Source organism: Entelurus aequoreus, linkage group LG03 (assembly GCF_033978785.1).
Source record: "Entelurus aequoreus isolate RoL-2023_Sb linkage group LG03, RoL_Eaeq_v1.1, whole genome shotgun sequence".
NCBI lineage: Eukaryota > Metazoa > Chordata > Actinopteri > Syngnathiformes > Syngnathidae > Entelurus > Entelurus aequoreus.
The window spans coordinates 91,716,264-91,738,282 of NC_084733.1; the positions used below are offsets into that span (position 1 = coordinate 91,716,264).

Genomic DNA, 22,019 nt, shown 5'->3' on the forward strand with positions numbered 1-22,019 from the left:
ATATATATATATATATATATATATATATATATATATATATATATATGCATATACATATATATATATATATGCATGTATATATATATATATATATATATATATATATATATATATATATATATATATATATATATATATATATATATGTATGCATATATATATATATATATATATATATATATATGTATGCATATATATATATATATATATATATATATATATATATATATATATATATATATATATATATATATATATATACATGCATATATATATATATATGTATATGCATATATATATATATATATATATATATATATATATATATGCATACATATATATATATATATATATATATATTGTACTGTGCACCCGAAAAACTTATTCGGGTCACGGGTGTTACCATTTAGTGGTCAATTGTACGGAATATGTACTGTACTGTGCAATCTAATAATATATATATATATATATATATATATATATATATATATATATATATATATATATATATACAGTACATATTCCGTACAATGATAACATCCGAATAAGTTTTTCAACTTGCTTAAGTCATCAATTCATGGTAAAATAAATATAATATAACAAAGTGCAAAGCCATAGGCTCACACAAGTTCAGTAAATAATTTACATTTGGAACACAGCATCATAGTTTTCACATCTTCTTGGTTGTTAGAGGTAGAGAGTGTTCTGATAGTTTTTTAAAGGCACAAAAAAACAGGTCGTGTATTGAGGAACTTACATTTATGAATATCAAACTTAGCCAATAGTATAATGAGGTTGCAAGGGTAAAATTCCTTTACAAAAGATGTTTTTTCATACAGTGTAAATCTAAATAGCACATCTTTAAAAGCACTCTCGAAATATGTATTTATTTATTGTTTTTATTTTTATTTTTTTGCACGCTCGAAATAAACTTCAACCATAAAAGCATAATGACGGGTCCTGTACATCCGGGTATTCCACATCCGGGTCCTGGCTGCGTTTCCGTAGCCCGCTGGTAGCTAAGCCAGCTAGCCTGCCTGTGTTGTGCCGTCAGTCCGTCAGTGGCTGCTTCGTCAGTGGCCGTGACAGCTGCTTCCTCCCGGGGACGCGGAAGGTGTCGGAGGTCGAAGAACGCCGCGTAAATGCTGCCTTGACTCCGGCGGCGACGACGCGGAAGCAGAGCCTGAGTCGACGAGGTCGGAGTGCGTGTCGAAATGGAGACGGACGGGAGTTGAAAAAAAAGAAAAAAGTGTGCGTTTATTGGAAGCTAACCTGCTAGCAGCGGCTAAGCCCTCCTCCCCTCCCCTCACTCCCCCTCCCCTCCCTCGGCCAGACAGTTAACGGCAGCCCGCTCTCTCGGTGCGTCTCCTCTCCGCACTGCCGGAGCTCCCCCCCAAAATGAAGAAGTTCAACATCCGCAAGGTGCTGGACGGACTGACGTCGTCGTCGACGGCCGCCCAGACGGGGGCCTGCAAGGAGAGCGACGCCGTGCTGGAGAGTCTGCAGTCGGAGCATTTCCAGCTTTGCAAGGTGCGCTCATTTCCTCTTCAACATCCATGTTTGCCTTCCCGCTAGTGGCGGACTGCCGAGGCTTGTTTGCGCTGCACTGACTCCTCGCCTCCAGTCACTTCTCCAGCCCGCTAAGGAGGCAATCAGGAGGCTTTAAGGGGCGATCGTCCATCTTCACCGAGGCGTCACTTGATTGACATTCACGGCACCCGGGGGTCTTGTGAGATGACCAGATCTTTTTTTTTTTTAAGAAAAAACGACCGACAGTAAGGCGAGGAGGACGATCTCATGCTAATGTTAGCATGATAACAGGAAAAGTTGGCATGCTTCTAAGATGATGCCAAATATGGAAAATCCTTCATTTTTATGTTAATACGAATACAATTCGCAAAAACATTAGCGTGCTGATGTAGAAGAACTTAGCATACTTGTTAGAAGGCGCCAAGTGTAATAATCCATGATTTTTCAAGTCAAACATACAAAGTCAGCTAAAATGTTTACATAAAACTAGGGATGTCCGATAATGGCTTTTTGCCGATATTCCGATATTGTCCAATTCTTAATCACCGATACCGATATCAACCGATACCGCCATATATACAGTCGTGCAATTAACACATTATTATGCCTAATTTGGACAACCAGGTATTTGTTTTTTTTTAAATAATAAAATAAAATAAGATAAATAAATTAAAAACATTTTCTTGAATAAAAAAGAAAGTAAAACAATATAAAAACAGTTACATAGAAACTAGTAATGAATGAAAATGAGTAAAATGAACTGTTAAAGGTTAGTACTATTAGTGGAGCAGCAGCAGCACGCACAATCATGTGTGCTTACGGACTGTATCCCTTGCAGACTGTATTGATATATATTGATATATAATGTAGGAAGCAGAATATTAATAACAGAAAGAAACAACCCTTTTGTGTGAATGAGTGTAAATGGGGGAGGGAGGTTTTTTGGGTTGGTGCACTAATTGTAAGTGATTTAATAAAAAAAATAAATAAAAAAGATTAAAAAAACAACAACAAAAAACGATACCGATAATAAAAAACCCGGGACATTTTTCCCATTCAAAATGAATTGGCCATTTTTCAAACTTGCATTATTTCCACTGTTTTCAACTGACTCAAACCATTTCACCTTCAACATATTCCACTCATCCTGCACATTCAAACTATAATTTTTCCAAGTTAAAAAAAATTCCAGGAATTTCCAGAATTCCTGTTTTTTTCACCCATTTTTCCGTCGACTACTCCTTCCAAATTTATTCAACCCACTTCAACCGTTCCACCGTCAAATCATTCCTGTAAATCATAACTAGAAAAATTCCCGGTTTTCCCAAAATTCCAGGAATTCCGTGATACCATTTCTCCATTAAGTTGTTGCTACTTCAACATTTCTCGACCGTTTAGAAATTTTTTAACACTAAACAATTCAGCTCATTCAGGACATTCATGCGCCTAATCATTTTCCAAAAAAATCCCACTTTCCCCGAAATTCCCAAATTTCCAGGAAGTTCCCATTGACATGAACGGGACATTTTTCCCATTCAAAATGAATTGGCCATTTTTTAAACTTGCATTATTTCCACTGTTTTCAACTGACTCAAACCATTTTACCTTCAACATATTCCTCTCATCCTGCACATTCAAACTATAATTTTTCCAAGAAAAAAAAAATTCCAGGAATTTCCAGAATTCCTGTTTTTTTCAAACACATTTTTCACCCTTTTATGTGTCGACTACTCCTTCCAAATTTTTCAACCCACTTCAACCGTTCCACCGTCAAATCATTCCTCTAAATCAGAACTAGAAAAATTCCCGGTTTTCCCAAAATTCCAGGAATTCCGTGATACTATTTCTCCATTAAATTGTTGCTACTTCAACATTTCTCGACCGTTTTGAATTTTTTAACACTAAACAATTCAGCTCATTCAGGACATTCATGCTCCTAATCATTTTCCCAAAAAATCCCACTTTCCCCGAAATTCCCAAATTTCCAGGAAGTTCCCATTGACATGAACGGGACATTTTTCCCATTCAAAATGAATTGGCCATTTTTCAAACTTGCATTATTTCCACTGTTTTCAACTGACTCAAAGCATTTCACCTTCAACATTCCACTCATCCTGCACATTCAAACTATCATTTTTCCAAGTTAAAAAAAATTCCAGGAATTTCCAGAATTCCTGTTTTTTTCACCCATTTTTCCGTCGACTACTCTTTCCAAATTTATTCAACCCACTTCAACCGTTCCACCGTCAAATCATTCCTCTAAATCAGAACTAGAAAAATTCCCGGTTTTCCCAAAATTCCAGGAATTCCGTGATACCATTTCTCCATTAAATTGTTACTACTTCAACATTTCTCGACCGTTTTGAAATGTTTTAACACTAAACAATTCAGCTCATTCAGAACATTCATGCTCCTAGTCATTTTCCAAAAAAATCCCACTTTCCACGAAATTCCCAAATTTCCAGGAAGTTCCCATTGGCATGAACGGGACATTTTTCCCATTCAAAATGAATTGGCCATTTTTCAAACTTGCATTATTTCCACTGTTTTCAACTGACTCAAACCATTTCACCTTCAACATATTCCACTCATCCTGCACATTCAAACTATCATTTTTCCAAGTTAAAAAAAATTCCAGGAATTTCTAGAATTCCTGTTTTTCTCACCCATTTTTCCGTCGACTACTCTTTGCAAATTTAGTCAACCCACTTCAACCATTCCACCGTCAAATCATTCCTCTAAATCAGAACTAGAAAAATTCCCGGTTTTCCCAAAATTCCAGGAATTCCGTGATACCATTTCTCCATTAAGTTGTTGCTACTTCAACATTTCTCGACCGTTTAGAATTTTTTTAACACTAAACAATTCAGCTCATTCAGGACATTCATGCGCCTAATCATTTTCCCAAAAAATCCCACGTTCCCCGAAATTCCCAAATTTCCAGGAAGTTCCCATTGACATGAACGGGACATTTTTCCCATTCAAAATGAATTGGCCATTTTTCAAACTTGCATTATTTCCACTGTTTTCAACTGACTCAAACCATTTCACCTTCAACATATTCAACTCATCCTGCACATTCAAACTATCATTTTTACAAGTTAAAAAAAATTCCAGGAATTTCCAGAATTCCTGTTTTTCTCACCCATTTTTCCGTCGACTACTCTTTGCAAATTTATTCAACCCACTTCAACCATACCACCGTCAAATCATTCCTCTAAATCAGAACTAGAAAAATTCCCGGTTTTCCCAAAATTCCAGGAATTCCGTGATACCATTTCTCCATTAAGTTGTTGCTACTTCAACATTTCTCGACCGTTTAGAATTTTTTTTAACACTAAACAATTCAGCTCATTCAGGACATTCATGCGCCTAATCATTTTCCCAAAAAATCCCACGTTCCCCGAAATTCCCAAATTTCCGGGAAGTTCCCATTGACATGAACGGGACATTTTTCCCATTCGAAATGAATTGGCCATTTTTCAAACTTGCATTATTTCCACTGTTTTCAACTGACTCAAAGCATTTCACCTTCAACATATTCCACTCATCCTGCACATTCAAACTATAATTTTTCCAAAAAAAAAAAAATTCCAGGAATTTCCAGAATTCCTGTTTTTCTCACCCATTTTTCCGTCGACTACTCTTTCCAAATTTGTTCAACCCACTTCAACCGTTCCACCGTCAAATCATTCCTCTAAATCAGAACTAGAAAAATTCCCGGTTTTCCCAAAATTCCAGGAATTCCATGATACCATTTCTCCATTAAATTGTTACTACTTCAACATTTCTCGACCGTTTTGAAATTTTTTAACACTAAACAATTCAGCTCATTCAGGACATTCATGCTCCTAATAATTTTCCAAAAAAATCCCACTTTCCCCGAAATTCCCAAATTTCCAGGAAGTTCCCATTGACATGAACGGGACATTTTTCCCATTCAAAATGAATTGGCCATTTTTCAAACTTGCACTATTTCCACTATTTTCAACTGACTCAAAGCATTTCACCTTCAACATATTCCACTCATCCTGTAAATTAAAACTATCATTTTTCCAAGTAAAAAAAAAATTCCAGGAATTTCCAGAATTCCTGTTTTTTTCCACCCATTTTTCTGTCAACTACTCCTTCTAAATTTATTCAACCCACTTCAACCGTTCCACCGTCAAATCATTTCTCTTAATCAGGACAAAAAACAAAGTTGTTTTTTGAACTAGAAAAATTCCCCGTTTTCCCAAATTCTAGGAATTCCGTAATACCATTTCCCCATTAAATTGTTACTACTTCAACATTTATCGACCGATTTGAAAATTTTTAACACCAAACAATTCAGCTCATTCAGGACATTCATGCTCCTAATCATTTTTTTAAAAATCCCACTTTCCCCGAAATTCCCAAATTTCCAGGAAGTTCCCATTGAAATGAATGGGACATTTTTCCAGGTTGCACAATTCCCACATTTTTCAAGCTATTCAAACCATTCCAACATCAACACATTCCACTCATCCTGGACATTCAAACTAACACTTTCCCAAGTTCCAAACCAAATTCAAGATTTTCCTGGAAATTCCAACTCTTCAACATTCAAACTATTCTTACATTCATACTACATTCTGTCAGCATTTCACTTCAACTTCAGCATTGGAGCATTCACATGCAATTCATTCAGAAATTGCCTCATTTAGTTAACGTTTCAATATCCATAACCAGCCCTCTGTGACACCACCTTGTCAAAACCTGCCCAAACCAGTTTTCCGGGACATTTTTCCCATTTAAAATGAATTGGCCATTTTTCAAACTTGCATTATTTCCACTGTTTTCAACTGACTCAAAGCATTTCACCTTCAACATATTCCACTCATCCTGCACATTCAAACTATCATTTTTCCAAGTTAAAAAAAATTCCAGGAATTTCCAGAATTCCTGTTTTTTTCACCCATTTTTCCGTTGACTACTCTTTCCAAATTTATTCAACCCACTTCAACCGTTCCACCGTCAAATCATTCCTCTAAATCAGAACTAGAAATATTCCACATTCAAACTATCATTTTTCCAAGTTAAAAAAAATTCCAGGAATTTCCAAAATTTCTGTTTTTTTTTCAAACGCATTTTTCACCCTTTTTTCTGTCAACTACTCCTTCCAAATGTTTCAACCGTTCCACCGGCAAATCATTCCTCTTAATCAGAACTAGAAAAATTCCCGGTTTTCCCAAAATTCCAGGAATTCCGTAATACCATTTCTCCATTAAATTGTTACTACTTCAACATTTCTCAACCGATTTGAAAAAATGTAACACCAAACAATTCAGCTCATTCAGGACATTCATGCTCCTAATCATTTTCAAAAAAATCCCACTTTCCCCGAAATTCCCAAATTTCCAGGAAGTTACCATACAATATATTTCCCATAAATTTTTCCTAGTTGCACAATTCCCACATTTTTCAAGCTATTCAAACCATTCCAACATCAACACATTCCACTCATCCTGGACATTCAAACTAACACTTTCCCAAGTTCCAAACCAAATTCAAGATTTTCCTGGAAATTCCAACTCTTCAACATTCAAACTATTCTTCCATTCATACCACATTCTGTCAGTATTTCACTTCAACTTCAGCATTGGAGCATTTACACGCAATTCCTTCAGAAATTGCCTCATTTAGTTAACGTTTCAATATCCATAACCAGCTCTCCGCGACACCACCTTGTCAAAACCTCCCCAAACCAGTCCCAATTGTTTGTGCTGAAAACATTTTTGGTCTAATAACTATAATAGTTTGTAGGTTATTAACCTTTTATGGAACTGGTTAGGAATATTGTAATGTTTATAACAAAAACTGTAATAGTCAGACCAAACATGTTTGCAGTACAAACAATTTTGACATGGGGGCTGGCTTATGAATGATAGCACGTTGCTACCATTAAAAACCATAACACGTTAATAACTTTAAAACCGTAAACGGCACAAATGAACATTTTTGTGACATAATATATTGGGACAAGTCTGGGGAGATTTGGACAAGGTGGGTGACTTCACTATGTTCTTATGTGTGGGAACAAAACATGCTCTTGTTTCCTCGCTTGCACAATCGTGGACTTCTCTTTTCCCCTCCTCAGGCGCCCTGCAAGCTATTCAACATTCTACTTCCTCAATGACTGCTGAAAAGCTTCAAAATAACACACACCATGTAGTTTATAAAATCATTATCATAAAGTCCGTACTAGGGTTGTCTCGATACCAATATTTTAGTACCGGTACCAAAATGTATTTCAATACGTTTCTAAATAAAGGGTACCACAAAAAATGTCATTATTGGCTTTATTTGAACAAAAAATCTTAGGGTACATGAAACATATGTTTATTGCAATTTAGTCCTTAAATAAAATAGTGAACATACTAGACAACTTGTCTTTTAGTAGTAAGTAAACAAACAAAGACTCCTAATTAGTCTGCAGTAACATATTGTGTCATTTATACACCTATTGTTTTGTACACATTATGAGGGACAAGCGGTAGAAAATAAATTATGAATCTATTTGCTCATTTACTGTTAATCTGCTTATTTTATGTTTTAACACAGGGGTCACCAACGCGGTGCCCGCGGGCACCAGGTAGCCCGTAAGGACCAGATGAGTAGCCCGCCGGCCTGTTCTAAAAATAGCTCAAATAGCAGCACTTACCAGTGAGCTGCCTCTATTTTTTGAATTGTATTTATTTACTAGCAAGCTGGTCTCACTTTGCCCGACATTTTTAATTCTAAGAGAGACAAAACTCAAATAGAATTTGAAAATCCAAGAAAATATTTTAAAGACTCGGTCTTCACTTGTTTAAATAAATTCATTTATTTTTTTACTTTGCTTCTTATAACTTTCAGAAAGACAATTTTAGAGAAAAAATACAACCTTAAAAATGATTTTAGGATTTTTAAACACATATACCTTTTTACCTTTTAAATTCCTTCCTCTTCTTTCCTGACAATTTAAATCAATGTTCAAGTAAATTTATCTTTTTTATTGTAAAGAATAATAAATACATTTTAATTTAATTTTTAATTTTAGCTTCTGTTTTTTTGACATAGAATATTTGTGAAATATTTCTTCAAACTTATTATGATTAAAATAAAATAAAAATATTCTGGCAAAGCTAGAAAATCTGTGGAATCAAATTTAAATCTTATTTCAAAGTCTTTTGAATTTCTTTTAAAATTTTTGTTCTGGAAAATCTAGGAGAAATAATGATTTGTCTTTGTTAGAAATATAGCTTGGTCCAATTTGTTATATATTCTAACAAAGTGCAGATTGGATTTTAACCTATTTAAAACATGTTATCAAAATTCTAAAATTAATCTTAATCAGGAAAAATTACTAATGATATTCCATAAATTATTTTTTAAATTTTTTCCAAAAGATTCGAATTAGCTAGTTTTTTTCTTCTTTTTTTTCGGTTGAATTTTGAATTTTAAAGAGTCGAAATTGAAGATAAACTATGTTTCAAAATTTAATTGTCATTTTTTTTCGTGTTTTCTCCTCTTTTAAACCGTTCAATTAAGTGTAAATATCATTAATTATTAATAATAACATAGAGTTAAAGGTAAATTGAGCAAATTGGCTATTTCTGGCCATTTATTTAAGTGTGTATCAAACTGGTAGCCCTTCGCATTAATCACTACCCAAGAAGTAGCTCTTGCTTTCAAAAAGGTTGGTGACCCCTGGTTTAACATGTTCCATCTACACTTCTGTTAAAATGTAATAATCACTTATTCTTCTGTTGTTTAATACTTTACATTAGTTTTGAATGATCCCACAAATTTGGGTATCGATCCGATACCAAGTAGTTACAGGATCATACATTGGTCATATTCAAAGTCCGCATGTGTCCAGGGACGTATTTACTGACTTTGTAAACATAATATACATGTTAAAAAAAGGAAAAAATATTTTGTGATGCTAAAAAAAATATCGATGTAATCAAAGTAGTATCAACGAGATACACTCTTGTACTTGGTATCATTACAGTGGATGTCAGGTGTAGATCCACCCATGGCATTTGTTTACATTGTGACGCCGGTGAGCTATTGTATCCTCCTACGGTGTGTAGTGAAGCATGTTTAGCTATTCCTCGTCCTCCAGTGATAATGATACTTGTAAGAAACTTACTTTATTTGTCACCATGGAGACAAGGATTAGTGATTTAGAAGTAGCAAAACGCCGCACCTCTTCCTGAGGGCGTTTCAGTGTTATAACTTCACCTTTATCTTTACTTTTTACACCAAAATGCGTCCATTCTCCCTTTTCTGTCTACACACTGTGTCTGCTTGTAAGTACTCTGTGTGTGCGCGCTGCCGAACATGCTCCGCTGCTCGTAAAACCAGCAACGTCACGACGGGCCATCATGCCTGTTAAAAAAAGGGTAAAATAGAGGTAATGTTTAACATTTTTATTAAAGTAAAGTACCAATGATTGTCACACACACACTAAGTGTGGTGAAATGATCCTCTGCATTTGACCCATCCCCATGTTCACCCCCCCTGGGAGGTGAGGGGAGCAGTGAGCAGCAGCGGGGGCCGCGCTCGGGAATCATTTGGTGATTTAACCCCCAATTCCAACCCTTATCCAATGTTTTCCTTTCTCTCGTATCGATAAAATCGATCGATTCCCTTTTATAATGATTTTGGATCGATACCTACAGTGTCTCTTGGAAGGCAAACTTGCCGAGCACAGATCGACATACTTAGGAATATCAATCGATCTATGGATCAATTGTTACACCTCTAGTTATAATGAATGTTACTACATTACATACAGTACAGGCCAAAAGTTTGGACACACCTTCTCATTCAATGCGTGTTCTTTATTTCCATGACTATTTACATTGTAGATTGTCACATCAAAACTATGAATGAACACATGTGGAGTTATGTACTTAAAAAAAAAAAAGGTGAAATAACTGAAAACATGTTTTATATTCTAGTTTCTTCAAAATAGCCACCATATATATAAACATGTTCATTCTGCACACTCTTGGCATTCTCTCCATGAGCTTCAAGAGGTAGTCACCTCCAATGGTTTTCACTTCACGGGTGTGCATGAAGCTCATGGAGAGAATACCAAGTGAATTGTATTTATGTAGCGCTTTTCTCTAGTGACTCAAAGCGCTTTACATAGTGAAAGCCAATACCTAAGTTGCATTTAAAGCAGTGTGGGTGGCACTGGGAGCAGGTGGGTAAAGTGTCTTGCCCAAGGACACAACGGCAGTGACTAGGATGGCGGAAGCGGGGATCGAACCTGCAACCCTCAAGTTGCCGGCACGGCCGCTCTACCAACCGAGCCATACCGGCATCAGCATTGGTGTCACTAAGACTGCCCCCTGCAATTAAGATTACTAATATTAAATTTGTAGTACCGCCCAAAGTATCGCTCAGCATCAAGGGGTTGGAATTGGGGGTTAAATCACCCAATGATTCCCAGGCGCGGCCACCGCTGCTGCTCACTGCTCCCCTGTGGGGGATGGGTCAAACGCGGAGGATAATTTCACCGCACCTAGTGTGTGTGTGACAATCATTGGCACTTTAACTTTAAAACTAGGGATGTCCGATAATATCGGCCGATAAATGCGTTAAAATGTAATATCGGAAATTATCGGTAACGTTTTTTTTATTATCTGTATCGTTTTTAAAAAAAAAAAATTAATTAATTTTTTTTTATTAAATCAACATAAAAAACACAACATACACTTACAATTAGTGCACCAACCCAAAAAACCTCCCTCCCCCCATTTCTTTCTGTTATCAATATTCTGGTTCCTACATTATATATCAATATATATCAATACAGTCTGCAAGGGATACAGTCCGTAAGCACACATGATTGTGCATGCTGCTGCTCCACTAATAGTACTAACCTTTAACACTTCATTTTACTAATTTTCATTAATTACTAGTTTCTATGTAACTGTTTTTATATTGTTTTACTTTCTTTTTTTATTCAAGAAAATGTTTTTAATTCAGTTATCTTATTTTATTTTATTTTTAAAAAAAGTACCTTATCTTCACCATACATGGTTGTCCAAATTAGGCATAATAATGTGTTAATTCCACGACTGCATATATCGGTTTGATATCGGTTGATATCGGTATCGGTAATTAAAGAGTTGGACAATATCGGATATCGGCAAAAAGCCATTATCGGACATCCCTATTTAAAACATAATAATAATAGATTTTATTTGTAAAAAGCACTTTACATTGAGTAAACAACCTCAAAGTGCTACAGTGTATATAAAAAAAATAAAAAAATAAATACAAATAAAAAGATAATAATAAAAAAAAAAAAAACTAGAACAGCCAAATAGCTAAAACTAGTATGCTTATATCTAAGAAAAGGCTTTTTTTTTTTTTTTTTTTTTTAAAAAGAAAGGTTTTTAAGCCTTTTTTAAAAGCATCCACAGTATGTGGTGCCCTTAGGTGGTCAGGGAGAGCGTTCCACAGACTGGGAGCGGCGGAGCAGACAGCCCGGTCTCCCATTGTTCGTAGCTTTGTCCTCGGAGGTTGGAGGGAGGTTAGCCTGTCCGGAGCGGAGGTGTCGTGTGGAGGAATTGGGGGTGAGCAGTTCTTTGAGGTAGAGGGGGGGCATTTCCACGGAGGCACTGGTGGGTTAGTAGGGAGACTTTGAATTCAATCCGGAGTGGAACAGGAAGCCAGTGAAAGGATTTGACAGTTGGTATCAATATGTCAAGTATCCAAACAGAAGTCCATCCATCCATCCATTTTCTACCGCTTGTCCCTTTTTGGGGTGTAAGTGACTATTATATTTGAACAAAAATGTAGATAGAAACATGACACAACAGAAAGTAACAGTAAATTGACAATGGTTTTGATAAAATAACATCTATTATCATTTATATTCCAAATAATATATTGTGATTAGGGCTGCAACAACTAATCGATTAAATCGTTTAAAATCGATTATAAAAATCGATTATAAAAATAGTTGCCAATTAATTTAGTCATCGATTCGTTGGATCTATGCTATGCGCATGCGCAGAGGCTTTTTAATTTTTTTTTTTTTTCATTTTTTAAAATAAACCTTTATTTATAAACTGCAACATGTACAAACAGCTGAGAAACAATAATCAAAATAAGTATGGTGCCATTATGCTGTTTTTTTCAATAAAATACTGGAAAGGATAGAAATGTAGTTGGTCTCTTTTATCCGATTATTAATCGATTAATCGAAGTAATAATCGACAGATTAATCGACTATCAAATTGATCGTTAGTTGCAGCCCTAATTGTGATATATATGGTTAGGCTGCCATGTATATTGCGATACAGATTTGAGGCAGTATCGCCCATCCCTAAATGGAGGTTTTGACAGCTGCTCTAAAATGAATTGTGTTCTCCTTCCTCAGACCGTACGTCATGGTTTCCCGCATCAGCCGTCCGCCATGGCCTTTGACCCAGTGCAGAAAATCTTGGCCGTGGGGACCCTGACCGGAGCGTTGAGGCTGTATCCTTTTTTTCCTTCTTCTTCTTTCCCACGTGAGGACGACAGGACACGCACGAGGAAAGTAGAAGCTCGGATGAGTCAGCAGGTTTTTTTTTTTTTTTTTTTTGCTTTGAGGGTGTTTTTGTTTTCCTTGCCGTTTCTAACTTGGGATGCCTTCCCCTCACACGACCCCGCGGGCTAGATGTGGTATGTTGGATGTGGTTGTCATCTGGCTGACACAGAAGAGGATGATTGCGAGCATGGCCGTCATTAGACTCCTTCCTAGAAGGGTTCCTGTAAGGCCTGCAGGCTCTTGGAGCACCCGGGCTCATTAGCAGCGTCTCTGCAGTTGCATGAACGACCCCCCCCCCCCCCCACCCCCACCCCCACCCTATTCCCACCACCCACGCCATATGCCGAAGCACCACCCCTCATCAAGTGTGCGCTGGCCAGGCTATGGCACGCTGCTGCCTAACTTATGGGGCTGAAAACTGTATCAGCATATACATCAAAAGTGTACATACACGTGTAAAGAACATCATGTCATGGCTGTCTTGACTTTACAATCATTTCTACAACTCTTATTTTTTTGTGATGTAGTGATTGGAGCACATACTTGTTGGTCACAAAAAAACATTCAGGAAGTTTGCTTCTTTTATGAATTTATTATGGCTCTACTGAAAATGTGAGGGTCAAAAGTATACATACAACAATGTTAATATTTGCTTACATGTCCCTTGGCAAGTTTACCTGCAATAAGGCGCTTTTGGTAGCCATCCACAAGCTTCTGCTTGAATTTTTGACCACTCCTCTTGACAAAATTGGTGCAGTTCGGCTAAATGTGTTGCTTTTCTGACATGGACTTGTTTCTTCAGCATTGTCCACACGTTTAAAGGCCTACTGAAATGAATTTTTTTTATTTAAATGGGAATAGCAGATCCATTCTATGTGTCATACTTGATCATTTCGCGATATTGCCATATTTTTGCTGAAAGGATTCAGTAGAGAAAATCGACGATAAAGTTCGCAACTTTTGCTCGCTGATAAAAAAAAGCCTTGCCTGTACCGGAAGTAGCGTGACGTCACAGGAGCTAGTATTCCTCACAATTCCCCGTTGTTTACAATGGAGCGAGAGATTCGGAGCGACAAAGCGACGATTACCCCATTAATTTGAGCCAGGATGAAAGATTCGTAGATGAGGAACGTTACAGTGAAGAACTTGAGAGGCAGTGATGGACGTATCTTTTTTCGCTCTGACCGTAACTTAGGTACAAGCTGGCTCATTGGATTCCACACTCTCTCCATTTTCTATTGTGGATCACGGATTTGTATTTTAAACCACCTCGGATACTATATCCTCTTGAAAATGAGAGTCGAGCACGCGAAATGGACATTTAAAGTGACTTTTATCTCCACGACAATACATCGGTGACACACTTAGCTACTGAGCTAACGTGATAGCATCGTTCTCAATTGAAGATAGAAACAAAAGAAATAAACCCCTGACTGGAAGGATAGACAGAAGATCAACAATACTATTAAACCATGGACATGTAACTACACGGTTAAAAATTCTCAGCCTGGTAAGGCTTAACAATGCTGTTGCTAACGACGCTAAGGCTAATTTAGCAACTTAGCAACCGGACCTCACAGAACTATGATAAAAACATTAGCGCTCCACCTACGCCAGCCAGCCCTCATCTACTCATCAACAGCTGTGCTCACCTGCATTGCAGCGATCGACGGCGCAACGAAGGACTTCATCCGTGGGTTTGGCGGCAAGCATCGGCTAGGCCAGGGGTCGGCAACCCAAAATGTTGAAAGAGCCATATTGGATCAAAAAAAAAAAAAAAAAATCTGTCTGGAGCCGCAACAAATTAAAAGCCATATTACATACAGATAGTGTGTCGTGAGATATAAATTGAATTAAGATGACTTAAAGGAAACTAAATTAGCTCAAATATAGCTACAAATGAGGCATAATGCTGCAATATGTACATATAGCTAGCCTAAATAGCATGTTAGCATCGATTAGCTTGCAGTCATGCAGTGACCAAATATGTCTGATTAGCACTCCACACAAGTCAATAACATCAACAAAACTCACCTTTGTGCATTCATGCACAACGTTAAAAGTTTGGTGGACAAAATGAGACAGAAAAAGAAGTGGCATAAAACACGTCCTAGAAAGTCGGAGAAAGTTATACTTGTAAACAAACTACGGTGAGTTCAAGGACCGCCAAAATTAGTAGGACAAAACTGCGCTCGCCAAATACTCAAATCAGTGAAGCTGAAGCATGTTTAATATAAACAGTGTGCTTTATAACAATTAGGGAGGTTTGTGTCATGTTTGTCCTCCTACGGACACCATATTAAAACAAAAACTTTTTTTTTTTCCTCATCTTTTTCCATTTTTCATACATTTTTAAAAAAGCTCCAGAGAGCCACTAGGGCGGCGCTAAAGAGCCACATGCGGCTCTAGAGCCGCGGGTTGCCGACCCCTGGGCTAGGCGTAGTAAGTAAGTACTTAGCCGCTAATACACCGATCGATCCCACCTACAGCTTTCTTCTTTGCAGCCTCCATTGTTCATTAAACAAATTGCAAAAGATTCACCAACACAGATGTCCAGAATACTGTGGAATTTTGTCGAAGAAAACAAGAGGTTTTTATATCGGGTCAGATGGGGTCCAACCACTTCCGTGGATTTTGTGACGTCACGCGCATAAATCATATCCAAAGGAGTTTTTCAACCGGAAGTGTGGCGGGAATTTTAAAATGTCACTTTATAAGTTAACCCGGCCGTATTGGCATGTGTTGCAATGTTAAGATTTCATCATTGATATATAAACTATCAGACTGCGTGGTCGCTAGTAGTGGCTTTCAGTAGGCCTTTAAGTCAGGACTTTGGGAAGGCCATTGTAAAACCTTCATTCTAGCCTGATTTAGCCATTCCTTTACCACTTTTGACGTGTGCTTGGGGTAGGGGTGTAATGGTACGTGTATTTGTATTGAACTGTTTCGGTACGGGGGTTCCGGTTCGGTTCAGAGGTGTACCGAACGAGTTTCCACACGGACATATTAAGTAGCGTAATGCACGTTGTGTAAACAATGCACACCGAGGCTCAACACACTGCCGTTAGCTTCTAGCATGCCGCTAACGGGCTAGGATAGACTGACCATACGTCCTCTTTTCACCGGACATGTCCTCTTTTGCGGAGTTTCTTAAATGCCTCAAATGTCCGGCATTTTGAGTTAGGGTTGCGTGTATTTTCAATGTATGTTCAGGGTTAAGAAGGGGTTAAAAACAAAACAAATTGTGTGTGCAGCAGCATTGGTGAGGGAGGGGCAGAGACAGAGAGAGTGAGAGAGTTATGATAAACGCGCATGCGTTGCCAGGCTCTGCTTTTTATCCATAGATTTATCACATTTAATGTTTTATTATCTATAGCAGGGGTGTCAAAAGTGTGCCCCGGAGGCCATTTGCGGCCCACAGCTAATGTTTTAAAGGCCCACGGCACATTCTAAAAATACTGTTAAAATAAACAAAAACATAACAAAAGTGAAATAAAAAAGCTTAAAGGTGAAATGTAATTTAGAAAAAGTTGCAATGTTGACTAATTAATAAACAAAGTGGGTTTTTTTTCTTTCAAACTGTCATTGCTCAAAACATAATATTGAATCAAAATCAATGTTATTATGAATTATTGACCTATCCAAGGTTCCCATTACTTCACATCAAATATTACACTAAAAAAACATTTTTGGAAGATTTTGCAAATTCGGCAAATAAATAACCCCAAAATTTATATTTTGTTTTCTTACCGTACCGAAAATGAGCCGAACCGTGACCTCTAAACCGAGGTACGTACCGAATCGAAATTTTTGTGTACCGTTACACCCCTAGTTTGGGGTCATTGTCCTGTTGGAACACCCTACTGTGCCCAAGACCCAACCTCCGGGCTGATGATTTTAGCTTGTCCTGAAGAATTTGGAGGTAAACCTCCTTTTTCAGTGTCCCATTTACTCTCTGTAAAGCAGCAGTTCCACTGGCAGCAAAACAGGCCCAGAGCATAATACTACCACCACCATGCTTGACGGTAGGCATGGTGTTCCTGGGATTAAAGGCCTCACCTTTTCTCCTCCAAACATATTGCTGGGTATTGTGGCCAAACAGCTCCATTTTTGTTTCATCTGACCACAGAACTTTCCTCCGGAAGGTCTTATCTTTGTCCATGTGATGTTGGCAAATCTGTAAGTAAGAGTTGGACAATATCGTAATATCGGATATCGGCAGAAAAGCCATTATCGGACATCTCTAATCTGCAGTGGAACATTTAATTTGTTTTAAGTTGCATTAAAAAACAGTAAATTAGATTTGCACACAATCCCGCAGAAACCCTGTAATAAAACAGAAAAATATGTCATGGTTTTTTTTGCCCAAAAAGTATATTGTTTGTATTTTTTTTATTTTTTATTTTTATTACAAACCCTGTTTCCATATGAGTTGAGAAATTGTGTTAGATGTAAATATAAACGGAATACAATGATTTGCAAATAATTTTCAAGCCATATTCCGTTGAATATGCTACAAAGACGACATATTTGATGTTCAAACTGATAAACTTTTTTTTTGTTGTTGCAAATAATCATTAACTTTAGAATTTGTTGCCAGCAACACGTGACAAAGAAGTTGGGAAAGGTGGCAATAAATACTGATAAAGTTGAGGAATGCTCATCAAAGACTTATTTGGAACATCCCACAGGTGAACAGGCAAATTGGGAACAGGTGGGTGCCATGATTGGGTATAAAAGTAGATTCCATGAAATGCTCAGTCATATAATAAAGATAAGATAAGATGATAATAAAGATACTTTTGCTGACAATAACGGTAATATGACATTTTCATATGGTTCCATCCCTAGTGGTGTGAAGTGCAGTAGATGTCCCCCCTAAGAAGGTCCCTGCCCTGCACGCCTTGATTAAGAGACTTGTTGTGTTTACGTGGCGACTCCCGCACAGCGCTGGTTCGCTCGCGTTCCTCAGTCGGGCTTAAAGTGCGAGGTGGGGGCCGATGGGATTACTGTCGCTCAGGCAATTGGTCCATTTATCAACAGACAGGCGGCATCGATCCCCCCCCCTCCCCTACCCCCGAGTTTGGAAAAGCTGCCGCAGCTCGGCAGACATAAGCTCAATGAGGTGTCTACAAGCAATAAATGTCTGCTTTTACAAGACGTGTCTCTGCTACAGTGTTTTAATCCGCCTGTTAGCGCTCTCTCCCTCTCTAAGGTGCACGCCGCCTTTTCAATGTTGACCTTTCACGCCGAGCGGAGCGCAACAGCAATTTGAAAATGATTTGTCCTACTGCAAAAGGCTTTTGCCGATGGGATCTGTGAATAATAAGAAGGCGATTTTACTGTCGGCTGTATAGCATTTTGGTTCAATACTTCACCGCGTGCTGAAAATTCCCAATATTGCTGAAAGATCGACCGCAGTGTCTTTTAGCTTTTTTTTGGAACGTCCTACTGGCATTCAAGTGCTTTGCTGTTCAGTTTGACACTTATTGGTGGAAGTATCCATTTATGCTCCTGTAATGTACAAAAGCCAAAAGCAGTGAAGTTGGCACGTTGTGTAAATGGCGAATAAAAACAGAATACAATTATTTGCAAATCTTTTTCAACTTATATTCAATTGAATAGACTGCAAAGACAAGATATTTCATGTTCACACTGAGAAACTTCCTTTTTTTTTTGCAAATAATCATGAACTTAGAATTTAATGGCAGCAACACGTTGCCAAAAAGTTGTCACAGGGGCATTTTTACCAGTGTGTTACATGGCCTTTCCTTTTAACAACACTCAGTAAACGTTTGGGAACTGAGGAGACACATTTTTGAAGTGGAATTATTCCCCATTCTTGCTTGATGTACAGCTTAAAGGCCTACTGAAATGAATTTTTTTTATTTAAACGGGGATAGCAGATCTATTCTATGTGTCATACTTGATCATTTCGCGATATTGCCATATTTTTGCTGAAAGGATTTAGTATAGAACGACGATAAAGATCGCAACTTTTGGTATCTGATAAAAAAAAGGCTTGCACCTACCGGAAGTAGCGTGACGTAGTCAATTGAACATATACGCAAAGTTCCCTATTGTTTACAATGATGGCCGCATGAAGTGAGAGAGATTCGGACCGAGAAAGCGAAAATTTCCCCATTAATTTGAGCGAGGATGAAAGATTTGTGGATGAGGAAAGTGCAAGTAAAGGACTAGTGGGGAGTGGAAGCTATTCAGATAGGGAAGATGCTGTGAGAGCCGGGGGTGACCTGATATTCAGCTGGGAATGACTACAACAGTAAATAAACACAAGACATATATATACTCTATTAGCCACAGCACAACCAGGCTTATATTTAATATGCCACAAATTAATCCTGCATAAAAACACCTCAGTGTTTGTTATGCTAGCTCCTAGCTACTAGCTCCTAGCTCCATATAAGCCGCCAATCCAATTCAAACACCTGCACAACACACACAATCACTCAGCCCAAAAGACCGTTCACCTAACCCAAGGTTCATAAAGCTTATATATTTTTAAAAAGTTACGTACGTGACGCGCACGTACGGTCAAGCTATCTAATGTTTAGCAGCCAAGGCTGCATACTCACGGTACCTGATATTCAGCTGGGAATGACTACAACAGTAAATAAACACAAGACATATATTTACTCTATTAGCCACAACACAACCAGGCTTATATTTAATATGCCACAAATTAATCCTGCATAAAAACACCTGCGTGTTTGTTATGCTAGCTCCTAGCTCCTATGCTAGCTCCTAGCTCCATAGAACACGCCAATACAATTCAAACACCTGATCAACACACACAATCACTCAGCCCAAAAGACCGTTCACCTAACCCAAGGTTCATAAAGCTTATATATTTTAAAAAAGTTACGTACATACGCAAAAAAAAGTTGCGCACATACGGTCAAGCGATCAAATGTTTAGAAGCCAAAGCTGCATACTCACAGTAGCACGTCTGCGTCTTTGTCATCCAAATCAAAGTAATCCTGGTAAGAGTCTGTGTTGTCCCAGTTCTCTACAGGCGTCTGTGTATCGAAGTCAAAAGTCCTCCTGGTTAGAGTCTCTGTTATCCGAGTTCTTCCATCTTGACTGCATCTTTCGGGAATGTAAACAAAGAAGCGCCGGCTGTGTACTGTTGTTGCTGACTACGTTCGAAAAATACGTCCATTTCGCACCGACAACTTTCTTCTTTGCTTGCTCAGCTTCCTTCTCCATAATGCAATGAACATGATTGCAACAGATTCACGAACACAGATGTCCAGAATACTGTGGAATTATGAAATGAAAACAGAGCTTTTTCGTATTGGCTTCAATGTGGAAGCCATACCCGTGTTCCCCGGTCTACGTCACGCGCATACGTCATCCTCAGAGGCGTTTCGAACCGGAAGTTTAGCGGCAAATTTAAAATGTCACTTTATAAGTTAACCCGGCCGTATTGGCATGTGTTATAATGTTAAGATTTCATCATTGATATATAAACTATCAGACTGCGTGGTCGCTAGTAGTGGCTTTCAGTAGGCCTTTAAGAACGTTGATAAAAAGCTTTTATTCTTAAGTTTGAGAGTAGGACTAAATTTCGCAAATTCTCAGGACTTAAGTGTAAAATGGCACTCTAAGAAGCTTGATAAGTACGGCCCCAGGTGTTTGAATTGTATTGGCGTGTTCTATGGAGCTAGGAGCTAGCAGAGGAGCTAGGAGCTAGCATAACAAACACGCAGGTGTTTTTATGCAGGATTAATTTGTGGCATATTAAATATAAGCCTGGTTGTGTTGTGGCTAATAGAGTATATATATGTCTTGTGTTTATTTACTGTTGTAGTCATTCCCAGCTGAATATCAGGTCACCCCCGGCTCTCACAGCATCTTCCCTATCTGAATAGCATCCACTCCCCACTAGTCCTTCACTTGCACTTTACTCATCCACAAATCTTTCATCCTCGCTCAAATTAATGGGGAAATTGTCGCTTTCTCGGTCCGAATCTCTCTCACTTCATGCGGCCATCACTGTAAACAATAGGGAACTTTGCGTATATGTTCAACTGACTACGTCACGCTACTTCCGGTAGGGGCAAGCCTTTTTTTTATCAGATACCAAAAGTTGCGATCTTTATCGTCGTTGTTCTCTACTAAATCCTTTCAGCAAAAATATGGCAATATCGCGAAATGATCAAGTATGACACATAGAATAGATCTGCTATCCCCGTTTAAATAAAACAATTTCATTTCAGTAGGCCTTTAAATACCTGTCTGATGTTTATTGCGCAATCTTATGGTAGCAAACAACAGAACGATGCCCAGTGGGGTACACGGTCGTGCTGGTGTACCAGAAAAGGTGTGGAAGATTTCTATTTGTAGTTGTTCAATAAGTTGTTGGTGGTGTTGAGCACGTCCTTAAAGACGCTGTCTCTGAACCGCGCCTCGGCTTGTTTAAGTCTTGTTTGACCACAGCTCACAGTCTGTTTGTAGACCTCATTATAACAAGGAGGATGTGGCGTTGTGTTCCATCAGGACAAGGAACATGTTGGTCTGGATCTTCTTATCACTGCTGCAGTGCACTCTTTGCAAGAGGCGTTTTAGTCTTTTTTTTTTCTTCCCAGGGTTCTAACGAGTGCAGGTGTCTATGGGGTCTTCCTCCTCCTCCGGCTGCTGCTGCTGCGTCATTTTCCTTTAATCTCCGAGTTCACTCGCCGGCGCAGGCGGCCCACATCTACCAGGCGGCACGTCGAGCAGATGGCCGTCCTCCAACCCCGAGCTGAACCAGTCAGGTTGAGAGCGAGAGTTGCATAAATCACGACGGGCGGAAATAAGACACACGGGGGTCTCCGCATATTTTTTTTATTAATAGCTTTGTTGCTGTATCGTTAAATTTAGAAACGCATGCAGTCCACCTCGTGGACACTATATTGAGAAAGAC

At 38.2% G+C, this 22,019-nt stretch overlaps 1 protein-coding gene across 5 annotated transcripts in view; it reads left to right on the forward strand.

Annotated features, from left to right (window-relative positions):
• Nucleotides 1–980: 980 nt before the first annotated feature.
• The window catches only part of LOC133647103 (syntaxin-binding protein 5-like), a 94,547-nt gene continuing 73,508 nt past the window's right edge, over nt 981–22,019 (forward strand). For all 5 annotated transcript variants that reach the window (XM_062043217.1, XM_062043218.1, XM_062043219.1 and 2 more), the window contains exons 1-2: nt 981–1,530; nt 12,941–13,038. In XM_062043217.1, coding sequence (XP_061899201.1) covers nt 1,399–1,530; nt 12,941–13,038 — 230 coding nt within the window. In that variant the 5' untranslated portion in view covers nt 981–1,398. The remainder of the gene's footprint in view (nt 1,531–12,940; nt 13,039–22,019) is intronic.